The following is a 12,631-nucleotide window of genomic DNA, read 5'->3' on the forward strand; positions in this document are numbered from 1 at the left end:
ATAGGGGAGGGCATATATTTAAGGTAATTAGTTTATTGATTAGAGGGGAAATGAGATATCTTTCCATTTCATCCGGAGAGGGGTCTGTAACTTGTTTTCTTAAAAGGTAGCAGAAGATGTTGCCATCATGATTAAATTGACTGCACGTATTTAGAGGTGGTTTGGGAGGAATTGTTAGAGCAGCTCACACACATACATTTCAAAACACAGAATTTTTGCAGAATGCTTTTTGCAGAAGGAGCAACAAAGATGCAGAATACAGCTTGCCTGGGAGAGCATGTGATCTTTGCAGGCAGGGGAGAACAGTTTTGCTCTCAGGGAGGGAGTGAAACAGAGAGGAGAGACACAGAAATCAGTTCCAGAAGAACAAAGCTGGTAAACTTTTGGAAGGCTGTCTGGTCAAAGGAGGAGACTAGCTGTCTGAGGTGACCCGAAAGAAAGAGGATCATCTGGAGAACCCTAAAGGGGGAAAGTTTCATCAGCAAGACTGATTTGAAAACCAGCAAGAACCCTCCTGAGTGGTAACCATTTGCCTGTTAAGCACCAAAGACTGGTGAACTTTGTTAAAGCTAACTTCTGTGCATAGTACAAGAATTTCCAGTGAGATTGGACTGTGATCCAAAGAACTTTTCTAATCTTAAATATACATTACACACACCTGCGCTTAGTATTAGAGGGGGGATTAAGTAGGTTAGGTAGGTTAAATAAGTAGGTTAAGTAATAAGTTAAAGTTTAATTCTGTTTTCTTGTTCAATTATAAATTAAAAATTACTTTTGTTTAAGTAACCCTGTGTTGTGCATATCTATTGCTGCTGGTTTTTGGGGTCCTCTGGACTCTGTAACAATGTGTACTTGTCCAAGACTTCCAAAGTTGTGGACCTAATGTTAGAATGTGAAGTAAACTGGCCGACCCTTTTTCAATAGGCACAGACAGAATAAGTCAAATTAGTGTCTTATCTGTTGTTAATCTTTTATGATTCACTGGATCAGTAAACAGCTGATGATTTTTTTTCCAAGTACAACTGATTGTTCTTGTGGCTAATGTGGGCTTAGTTGTGCAGTGTTGAGCTCCAAAATGGGAACACTGTGCTTCATTAGCACTCTATCCAAAGAGTCCTCAGATCAGTCGATTTTTATAGTTCTAGTGGATTTGGACACCATACACATTTTAACATCATCACAGCAAATGCCACTCTGCAAAGGTGAGAGTGTAAAGGACATCATCTTGGAACTTTAAATTTTAAAAAAATTCGACGAACAGCACATTAACAGACCCATCCAACCCCATGAGCTTATGCTGCCCAAATACTCTAATTGAGCTACAAATCCTGGCTGGGAGAAAAACCGAGCACCTGAAGAAACTAACACAGAGAAAATGTTCAAATTCCTTACAGACAGTGCCAGATTTGAACCTGGATCGCTGGCACTGTAATAGCGCTAACTGTTACATTAATTTGGCCAACCTTTGTTGACATCCAAAACGTGGTATAACCAGATCCAATGGCATCCCTTTGCAATCTCTCAAATATCAGTGCTTATCAATTTGCTTTGTTTCTTTTCCAGAGAAATTTGTTCCCTTTCCTTGAGAGATGGTTTCGTACTCTGACATCACAGTACAAGTTGAGTAGAGAGACCTCAGGCAATAAAAAGGTGCACATCATTTTAATAAGCATAGGTTGATTGCAGTGTGATGATCATGTGTGTACTGAAACAAGAAGTTGAAATAATTGAAAACATGAACTGCATGAAACATCAATGCTGCAGTAAATGTGTCAACAAACTAACATGTGGCATATAAACTTTTTTTTCTGCATTTCATCCCGTAGTGGATAGAACAATGTCATGGATTTGGACATAAATTAGGATATTTTTTGAGTGAGACCAGTGGCATTCATCATGAAATGTATCAATGTAAAACTCTGATCTTAGATGTTTTTGGAAAAGTAAGCACCATCTTAAAACTGTGGAGTGATAAATCAGGTCCAATACCCAGACCAAAATAAGCCAACCCAAATAAAATTTCTAAAAACCCTTTGAATGTGGACAAATCCAGTCCAGTCATCTTTGTAGTCTCTCAGACCATTAAAGATTTTTTAAATGTTTCTAAACATTTTAAAGAAACAAAACATCAAAAATACTTTAATAATTTTTTTAAATCACCTAAAATATTTTAAATGAGAATGACAGCAAATGCATTATTAAAATATTCTATAATATACCACTTTTATTTCTTACATTTGAAACATCTTGATTAAAACAAAAGAACTTTCAGATCCAAGAGCAAATTATCCCCTTAAACACCGAAGCATTAGAACAAACTTTTGTTCAGAGTACAGCCAATAAACTCGAGATTTTGCATTTGCATGGGACTCTTAAAACTTTCAGGAATGTATATTTTTCAGGAATGTATGAGGTGAATATGACTGTTCCTACTGAACTGTTCACATTTTGGCAAATCTCCAGCTAATTGAGATGTTCCTTTCCCAACAGAAAAGTTAACAAAGAGTACATTGCTGTTCTCGCAGCTGAAGCAGGCATGAGAGAGGTGTGTAAATGTACAGGTTGTTGGCTGAAAAAAATGTGAAGTTGCAACTCGAGGCTGAAGCAGATGCACAACTTCAATTGTTGACAGCTGAAGGAGTTGTAAAATAGTGTGTAATTCCAGGAACTTGTACTGCAGCAGTGCTTTTCCTTTCTCTCTCCATTTAGATAATCCACCTTTTGATTCGTCTTACTGAAGTGCATGACCTTGCATTTCCCAACTTTAAATTCCATGAGTCAGGTTTTCACCCATTCAGTCTATCTTTCACCATGCCCTCATTGTGGCATGCCCTTCTACTTATCTTTGTATTATTGGAAAACGTGAAAACCTTGCAGTTCGCTCTCTCCTCCAGGTCATTAATGTAAATACAAAACAATTGAAGGCCAAGAGCAGATCCTGAGAGTACTGCCTGCAAAGAGACCCATTTATTCCTATTCTTTGTTTTTTAGATAGAATTTGCATGATTTTACCGGTCTGAAGAACATCCGACCTGTCGGCATTAGTCGTTCACACATGAACAACCAAAACATGAAATTACCATTTCCTTATGTGAGTTTAGCCAGCATACAAGAAGTGCGGTAATTAAAGCGATGGGACTTGCAATGAGTGTTATTGATACGTGCTATTCATTAGCCTGTTGTTCATGGAATGCCTGCAGTTAACTTTAGACTGCAGGCATTCTGGAAAATTTACTAGGGGTCAAGGAGGTAAAATATCAGAATGGGAAATACACTCTCATTCCCATTCTGACCTTTTTACACAGCATGTATTCCAGAAAAATGGCAATAATTTCCTGGAATGCAGTGGCTGTGTTTAAAACCATATATGTGAAGTCCAGTTTGCAATCCATGCTAAGACACTCTCCAATACCTTGGACACTTAATTTGAGCAGTTTCTTATCTGACACCTTGTCAAAAGCCTTTTAGATTTGTAAATGCACTATATCTCTCGGTTTAACACTCCTTGACACATCCTCAAAGAATTTTAAAAAAATATCAAATGTGATTTTCTGGTCATGACCAACTTGACCAGATTTGCCTATAAATCAGCTTTCCAAAATGATTATTTTGTCTGATTACTGCTAAAAGCTGGTTTATAGTTGCCCGCATTCTGTTTACAACCCTTGATAAATGAAAGAGACACGTTGGCTGTTTTCCAATCTTCCTGGATTTTCCTAAAATTTAGCAAATTTTGAAAGGTTTCAACCAATGGGTTCATTATCTCTGAGGCCACCTTTTTTAAAACCTTGGGTGCATTGGGTAATTTATCTGCAACTTTTCTGTCTTTAGCCTGTCATTTAGGTTGCTAAACAAGATGGGAGCCATAGTATTTCAGGGAAGGTAATAGCATGAATAGAAGATTGACAACTGGCAGAAGTCAGAGTGGGAATAAAGGGGGCCTTTATTGGTGGGTGCTGGTGTTGTTCTGGAGGGGTCGGTGTTCAGTCTGCTACTTTTTGCATTGCATATAAATAATTTGGATGATGGAATTGATGAGCATGTTTGAGGATTATACAAATGTTGGTTGGAGGGTAGTGTTGAGGAGGCAGGAAGTCTGCAGGACTTGGACCGGCTGGGAAAATGGGCAAAGAAGTAGTAGATGAAATCTTCTTCTTTGGCTTGGCTTCGTGGACGAAGATTTATGGAGGGGGTAAATTACCACGTCAGCTGCAGGCTCGTTTGTGGCTGACAAGTCCGATGCGGGACAGACAGACACGGTTCCAGCGGTTGCAGGGGAAAATTGGTTGGTTGGGGTTGGGTGTTGGGTTTTTCCTCCTTTGCCTTTTGTCAGTGAGGTGGGCTCTGCGGTCTTCTTCAAAGGAGGTTGCTGCCCGCCAAACTGTGAGGCGCCAAGATGCACGGTTTGAGGCGATATCAGCCCACTGGCGGTGGTCAATGTGGCAGGCACCAAGAGATTTCTTTAGGCAATCCTTGTACCTTTTCTTTGGTGCACCTCTGTCACGTGGAGAGGTCGCCATATAACACGATCTTGGGAAGGCGATGGTCCTCCATTCTGGAGACGTGACCCACCCAGCGCAGCTGGATCTTCAGCAGGTTTGACTCGATGCTGTTGACCTCTGCCATCTCGAGTACTTCGACGTTAAGGATGAAAGCGCGCCAATGAATGTTGAGGATGGAGCGGAGACAACACTGGTGGAAGCGTTCTAGGAGCCGTAGGTGATGCCGGTAGAGGACCCATGATTCGGAGCCGAACAGGAGTGTGGGTATGACAACGGCTCTGTATACGCTTATCTTTGTGAGGTTTTTCAGTTGGTTGTTTTTCCAGACTCTTTTGTGTAGTCTTCCAAAGGCGCTATTTGCCTTGGCGAGTCTGTTGTCTATCTCATTGTCGATCCTTGCATCTGATGAAATGGTGCAGCTGAGATAGGTAAACTGGTTGACCGTTTTGAGTTTTGTGTGCCCGATGGAGATGTGGGGGGGCTGGTAGTCATGGTGGGGAGCTGGCTGATGGAGGACCTCAGTTTTCTTCAGGCTGACTTCCAGGCCAAACATTTTGGCAGTTTCCGCAAAACAGGACGTCAAGCGCTGAAGAGCTGGGTCTGAATGGGCAACTAAAGCGGCATCGTCTGCAAAGAGTAGTTCACGGACAAGTTTCTCTTGTGTCTTGGTGTGGGCTTGCAGGCGCCTCAGATTGAAGTATTTCATCAGTAGATGAAATACAGCATAGGGAAATGCACAGAAGTAGAAGGAATTTTTAAAAAAAAGTGCACTATTTTCTAAATGGGGAGAAAACTCAGAAAGCAGAGGTCCAAAGGGAATTTGTAGTGCAGGATTTCCTAAAGGTTAACTTGTAAATTGAGTTGATAGTAAGGAAGGCAAATGTAATGTTAGCATTTATTTTGAAAAAACTAAAATATAAATCTAAATATGTAATGTTGAGGCTTTATAAGGTGTTGGTGAGACCACATTTGGAGTATTGTGATCAGTCTTTGGTTCCATATCGAAGAAAGGATGTGCTGGAATTGAGTGGGTCCAGAAGAGCATTTGATGGCTTTGGCCCTGTACTCACTGGAGTTTAGAATAATACAGAGGGGTCTCATTGCAACATAGAGAATATTGAAAGTGCAGCGGAGAGAAAACATGGAGAATATTTTTTCAGTTGTGCCTGAGTTTAGGACCAGAGGGCCCAGGCTAAGAATAAAAAGAGATATGATAAGAAAATTCTTTCGCCAGAGGCTGGTGAATATGTGGCCATGGATGACTGTGGAGGCCAAGTCACTGAGTACATGAAGTGGAGGTTGATCGGTTTTTGATTAGCAAGGGTGTCAAACATTATGGGAAGAAGGCAGGTGAATGGGGTTGAGGGGAAAAATACACTAGCCATGTTTCAAATGGCAGAGCAGACTTGATAGGCCCAATCGCCCAATTCTGCTCCTACATCTTCTTGTCTTATGTTCTTTAGTCTTGTAAGTTTCCCTATTATAACCTTGTAATGTGATTTTTTTGTTTTTCTTTGCAAGTTCGTCTGTTATTTAAAATTTGCCTATGTAAGAGATTCCTGCAGTCTCCTCTGTGGTAAAGTCTGGTGCAAAAATGTATTAACATACCTACCATTTATTTGCTTCCATTTTCACCATCCTCATTTCTTAGAGGTCCATAGCCATGCTTTTTTTTCCCCCATGTACCTGTATATATTTTGTATATCCATGAAAACATGCTGTTTATTTTGATATTCCTAGCAAACTCCACATTAAGAAGGTGTTGGAGGGCAGTTGTGTTCCAAGAAAACCATGTTTATTATCTTCCTTAACAGATAATTGTGTCATCTGTATCGGTGTCAAAGAATGCAAGTTGAAGAAATATTTTGTGTTGATTTTTTTTTAAACCTATTCCATTAGAGCAAAGTTTATTTTGTAACTCAATTTTTTTGGATGATATTCTGTGATTTCTTAACCCAGTCAGAATGCAGAGGTTGCTCTGAATATCAATTTTCTCCCTTTTTAATGACATTACCAGCTCCTTTAACCACAAAATATCTTATTAATCCTTTTTAGTTTTTCATGTCCAAATATAAAGTTACATGTTTCCAGAAAGATTCTGTAACAAACTATTCCTTGAAGCAAACCATGATGCACTCCATAAATTCTTCCAATGTAGTTTGGTTCATTCAATCAACACGTAGATTAAAATTCCCTGTGATAATTGCGCTCAAACATGCCCTGGATAATTCTCCATTTCTGCTCTGCTCCAATGGGAAGCCACATATTGTGGGCCTCTTGACTACTCCCAACTGTGATTCTGCATTGCACTCTACAGTCTCTGTGTCACCCCACTGATGCCATCATTTAATTATTCTCACCTCTATCAGTGCAATCATGGACAGAAATATCTGCCACAGGTAGATTGGTGAGAATGATGTCAACTAGGTTTATCCCTCACATTAGTTCACATATTACTAGCTATAGACTAAATCTGGTATTTGTGTCCTCTTTGACTCAGTCAACCTCAGTGCTTCCAACCCACTATTAATTGAAGTTCCATTTTACATTCTGTGTCTGCTACTTTTAATGCTTCTTTCAAGTTTTGTTCAGTGTAGAGCACTGATTCATCATCTGACAGAGGATAACTAGGTGGTGATCTTTACTATATTTGACCTGATCCCATAAGGCTTCATATAGATTATATTTCACTAGTAAATTGGTCCTGTCAGTGGGATTAAGAAGTGAATGAGACAAAGGTGTGAGATGGTGTGTAATTTTTGGGCAGACAATGAAACCAATGTGAGAGTGTTCAATCCCAGAAATGATAGCTAAAGCAGATTAGAGAGTGTGTGATAGTTGAAGGGTGAAAAATTGTTCAAATCCAGGATCTGATAGATGAGGCAGATATGAAAGTGCAAGTCATTTTTTAAAAATTATGAAACAAGTACATGCAAAAATATAAATAAAACACATACAGATGAGATGGTGCAATCTGAAGACTGTTGGCAGAAGTGATTGCGGCAGATTGAGGTTCAAGGGACTGACAGCTGTAGCAGGGTGTGAGTAAATAGAATAAACTGCCATCTGAAGTGAGAGAAGTAAATCAAATTAAAATCTTTGGAAACCGATTTGGGTAAGTGTGAGGACAGGAAAAGTTTAGAGCAGTGTTTTTCAAACTTTCTTTTCACTCACATATCACTTTAATAAGTCCTATGCCATAGGTGCTCTGTGATTAATGAGGGATTATTTGAGTGGGGGAAAAAAGTTTGAAAACCACTGTTTTCGTTGACTCGTTATGTGCACAGTTTCAGAACTCCAAAGGAAATGAGCCAATGACAATTTTTCTCAAGCAAACTATTTCAGTAACGATTGGGTCCAGAGCCGTGGTTCTCAACCTTCCCTTCCCACTCGCATACCACCTAAAGCAATCCCTTACTAATCATAGAGCACCCATGGCATAGGGATTACTGAAAGTGGAATGTGGGTGGAAAGAAAAAGTTTGAAAACCACTGGTTTAGAGCTATGACTGGGGAAGGAAGACCCCTTGGTCGACATGACCTGTTGTGCCCAAGGGTCTGTTCCATGCTGGAAAATAGACAGCTGAGGTGGGGATGACTGAGCATGTCATTCCATGGATTTTTAGAATCAGGCGTCACGGAGTCTGCAAACCCAGGCACAGTTCGGCGGCATCGTTGCGAGCGTGAAAGGGCGTGCAAGTGTGCGGTCGAGGGGAGAGGAACCCAGCGTGGCCGGTCGGGTGCCTGCGACCGAGGCGGCTGTGCTGGACTGAGGCGTTCCAGGTGCTGGGCGCCGCTGCAGGTGTGCGCGAGGGGCCGCCTCGGGCAGGTGCGCGCGCCCGTGCGTCCGGCGCGGGCTCGCGGGCGGCGTGCGGTGCCCGCTTCCTCGCGGCGGGCCTGCGCCCCGGATGGTCCGCCCCACTGAATGTCAGCGTGGATCGCTTCCTGATTTTAAAACGGGAGCCCCTATTTTCGTTCGTCATTAAACTTTTCAAACTGCCCCTGAATCATGTACCATCTTCCCCCAGAGCGAGAGTAGTTTGGCGGCGGTTGAAGGCTGGTCCGGCTGCAGCTGGCGGGCGTGGCTGGGATTATCGCCGAGGTAAAATAAAGAGCTGATGCTGGGAACCGTTCCCCTGACGAGGTTTTCGAATCTGTCCCAGAGGGTTGGAGTTTGAGACCATCCGCTGGACCCTGGCTGCTGCAGTTCACCCGTCCATATTTTGACACTGCCTGAGCACGGAAGAAATAGGAAGCAAATTAAATAGGACAAACGCACATTTGATTTTTTCTTGCCCCAGAAAAAAAATGAATCATGCCCGGAAACTTAATGTTGCATGGTGAAAACGCTCTCCCACAGCAATGCCCAAGTGTTGAAAAGTCCCCATTTAAATTGAAATAACTTCCGATTTAATTGCTTCAACTTGATTTAAAAATGAACAGATCGAAAGGTGGTTGACGGTCATCTGATGTTGCACCTCGGCGTGTCAACAATCGAGCCCGTTCACTGTGGCGACTTCTTTCCCGTCGTGGCAGACGTTTTCCATTTGACAGCTATTTGGCCGTTCGCTGTTTAAACTCGGCGCTAGTTCACCGTTCTGTTTCATGTACTGCAGTTTTAAAAATAGCCTTATTTAAATATAAAGTCTGGTGATGAGCGACACAAACTTTATTTTAAACCAAGGGCAAAAAAAAATGCCTATTTTAAGCCAATTAGTGCAATGTCAACTTTAAGATTCTAATCATAAATTTAAAAAAATATTCAACCAAAATTATAGAAGTAGTAGTGTTTCTAAATAAAGCCTTTAAAACAAAGGCTTGTTGACAGATTTCATATTCCTGCATCTTGCTGTTCTGAAGCAAGGTCACTGAAATGCAGGAAATACAGGCAGTGTGTGTGTGTGTGTGTGTGTGTCTGTCTGTGTACTGCTGTCATGTGACTTTTTTTCAATCCTATTTGGTGAAGCAGCTTGACTTTTTGCTTTTTGCCTCTGTTTGGTGATGATTTTGACTGCAAGCATTGATTGACAGATGCATGGCAGAAACCCCCATTCTGCTCCTCACAAGATATGTGTGATGGATAGCGATCTCTTGGCCCAGCAGGATACAGGGACCATGCATGCTGTAATTGGTCAGGTATGGAGTCAGCCATTTCTCAACTCCTCTCTTATTTTTCCATGGGGTATAATAGTTTGATTCCTATAATTCATATTTACAATGCCTTTCTTCTACTATCTGGTCCGCAGTTACATTCAGCAATTTTTGTAAGAAATTCAACATCTGAGAATTAAGGAGTAAAACTATTTGCATTTTTTGATTACTATTTACTGCTTAATATTAATTGATCATAACCCCTTTTGACTGTCATGCTTATATCTGTGGAACACAACTGAGGGGGTGTAAAGACCTGCATTTGGATATCTTGATGAGTGATTTATAGTTTTATACTTGTGTTTTGCTATGTTGCTCAGCCTTCTGGATTTTGCCTCTAATCTAAATGAGCTATGACCTCAGTAAACGTAATAATTCCTGTTGTGCAGAAGCCAGTCCGCAAATTAAAAAAACCTCAACAATCCAAAAGGTCCAGGTGGTCTGCTGCGTCTAATGTAATACAGCAGAGTAGCTTTAATAAACAGCTCTATTTACTCCCTCAAGCCACCAAGATAAACTGGTCTAGGGCTGCTGTGATGAAATGCCAGAAGAATATTTCTCAAAGGCCTCACATGCTGGGCTTTAGAGCCATTTCGTCTTTGTCTACAGGATACCAGATGGGTCACTAGTGCTTCTTGTGTTGTTTGTATTCTGAGTAGTTCTACGATTCGAGCCCGTTGCTTTTAAGCACCAATCATCTATAAAGCAATCCCAGGCTTGTAATCTTCTTGTTTATCTGCATATAATCACAGGAACTGGTGGAATTATGCTCTTCTGGGTAAGGAAGGTTGGTTAAGAACAGGCTGTATAAAATAAGCATTTTCTAAGAATATTTTGATAAGATTGTAAAATTTGGAAAATAAATTATAAAACATTTGGTTAAGGACAAATATATCACTATTTAATTTTAGACATTGAAGGTGCAAGAGCAGCAGTATAAATGTGTAAAATTTCTGTAAACATGTTACTTGAAAGCATCTCAGCTTGTTAGAAAATTGATACAGACGAGCTTCAATTGTGATTGAAATGCAAGCTTGACCACTCATTGCCTTAGCAGATTTAATGAGCAAATGTACTGTTCACAGAAAATATAATTGTTTAAACATTCTTTTTGATATTGGTCCTCAAAAGTAAGTGTCCTGCTTTCAAACATGATTAGTTTTCATCTGTGCATAATGTCATTCAAATATTTGCTACCTGCAATACATATATTCCAAACATTCATATCTGTTTGACGTACTTTTTATGTTATGCCCTTTTTTACTCAGTGCTGTGGATATTCTCTGTTATTAACTTGAATTACTTAAATGTTAAAGCATTCACGTATTCTAACTAGAGATTAGGGAATATTTATGAATGATAACATAGTGCATTTAAAACTCTGCAGTATAGCACAAGTACAATGTGCTTTTCTCTGGAGTTAGTCTGAGCTGCCTAATTCTCTGTTCTTGTAAATAAATAGATAATAAGAGTATTATCATTTTAATGGCTTAAAGTTCATTGATCGAGTGGTTAAATGATTTATTCTGCCAAGTTTTCAAACACAAAATGCCAAATATTAAAAAAGTTATTTTGAAGAATCGTATTAATTAATGTTAATGATTAGCAGTAGTAACAGCAGCAAAAAAGCATTGAATTTATTCTCTAATTTGAATAGCATGCTTGCCGATGTTATGGGCTACATCGTGCAGCCAAATTGGCAGTCTTGTAATGGATTAGACCTGACTTTAAAAAATTGTACAAGGCTTCATTCCATTTGCAGAATTCAGCTGATTTTTGTTCCCAATTTGTCCAACCATATCATAATATACAAAGGATACATCGATTTATTAACATTGAAAATTTTGTATTGTACTGTTAGTACATAGTATTGTACTGTTAGTGTTTAACTTTCTTGAGCTACAGAAAATGAATGTCATGGTACCTAATCTCAGAAAATTAATCTCTGTAAAGGTCATATTTGTTGAGGGAGATGTTATGGGCTTTTATGGAGATCTAATGCTAAATTGTTATTAAACAAATTCTCTGTGTGTGTATACACATGTCTGTTGATTTTCTTTCTTTATTATTTCATATGTAGTTCCAATGATCCCTCTTCATTATGAATAAACACTTAAATTATATTATTAACATGTTCTGCACTATATGAAATATGAAAATCCTTTGCACCTTTGCATTTACTTTTCAGTATAATTTTTATTTTGAAAATTTTATAACCACAGATGATTCATTATTGAATAGCACCATTTGGAAATGTAGGAGTCCAGTATGATTTATTCAGATAGTAAAAATCTTTTATTGCTCATGGCACGTAACAGTCTACATATTGATAGCAAAATCATCCAAATAATATGTTTACTGAATGCTGCAAAAATATAATTTCTGATAGTTAGCTGTTAAATAAAAATGTTGGTTTTATTAACAAAATGCCCATGAATACTTCACCTTTATGTAATTTTACTTTTCAAAGATTTAATATGTAAAATCAGCTTCAAACTTTCGATTTGACACCAGAACTTTGAATACTTGGATCTTGCGAATACAATAGCTGAAGAAATAGCTTTATTAGAGAAACAAGATTTTGCAACTAATTTATTTTGTTTCATATTAATTAGAATTTTAAAAAATTGATTACATTGATGAACAGAATTGAAATGAGGAAATATAAACATTTTTAGCGCTTTTCCATGAATACATGTCTTGAACTGAAACCTTGCGGGACTAAAGAAAAAATATTTCCCATCACCAGAGGATTAGCGTATTTACTAACTGCTATATAAAAGTAAATTCTGTAGAAAAAGCTTCCAGACTCTCCAAAGGCCTTTTAATTTTTAAATAGCATTCTTAACTTTCCCTTGTACAAGCAACTTTACAATAATTGGATGACCATTTTACTGGTAAAATTGCTCATTTAGCTATAGACTGAAATTAGCTCTGTTATAATAGATTAAGGTCAAAAATTAATTGAAAATTGATGCT

At 39.0% G+C, this 12,631-nt stretch overlaps 1 protein-coding gene across 5 annotated transcripts in view; it reads left to right on the forward strand.

The window, feature by feature from the left end:
- Positions 1-12,631, forward strand: part of pou6f2 (POU class 6 homeobox 2) — a 652,592-nt gene that overhangs the window by 39,405 nt on the left and 600,556 nt on the right. For 3 of the 5 annotated variants that reach the window (XM_069920651.1, XM_069920654.1, XM_069920655.1), the window contains exons 1-2: positions 8,360-8,603; positions 9,533-9,637. The exons of 1 other annotated variant lie outside the window; for it this stretch is intronic. In XM_069920651.1, coding sequence (XP_069776752.1) covers positions 9,533-9,637 — 105 coding nt within the window. In that variant the 5' untranslated portion in view covers positions 8,360-8,603. Of the gene's footprint in view, positions 1-8,359; positions 8,604-9,532; positions 9,638-12,631 lie in introns of those variants that run through there. One more of the 5 variants, XM_069920653.1, reaches the window with a different exon arrangement.

Source organism: Narcine bancroftii, chromosome 2, assembly GCF_036971445.1.
Source record: "Narcine bancroftii isolate sNarBan1 chromosome 2, sNarBan1.hap1, whole genome shotgun sequence".
In the NCBI taxonomy this organism is placed as follows: Eukaryota; Metazoa; Chordata; class Chondrichthyes; order Torpediniformes; family Narcinidae; genus Narcine; species Narcine bancroftii.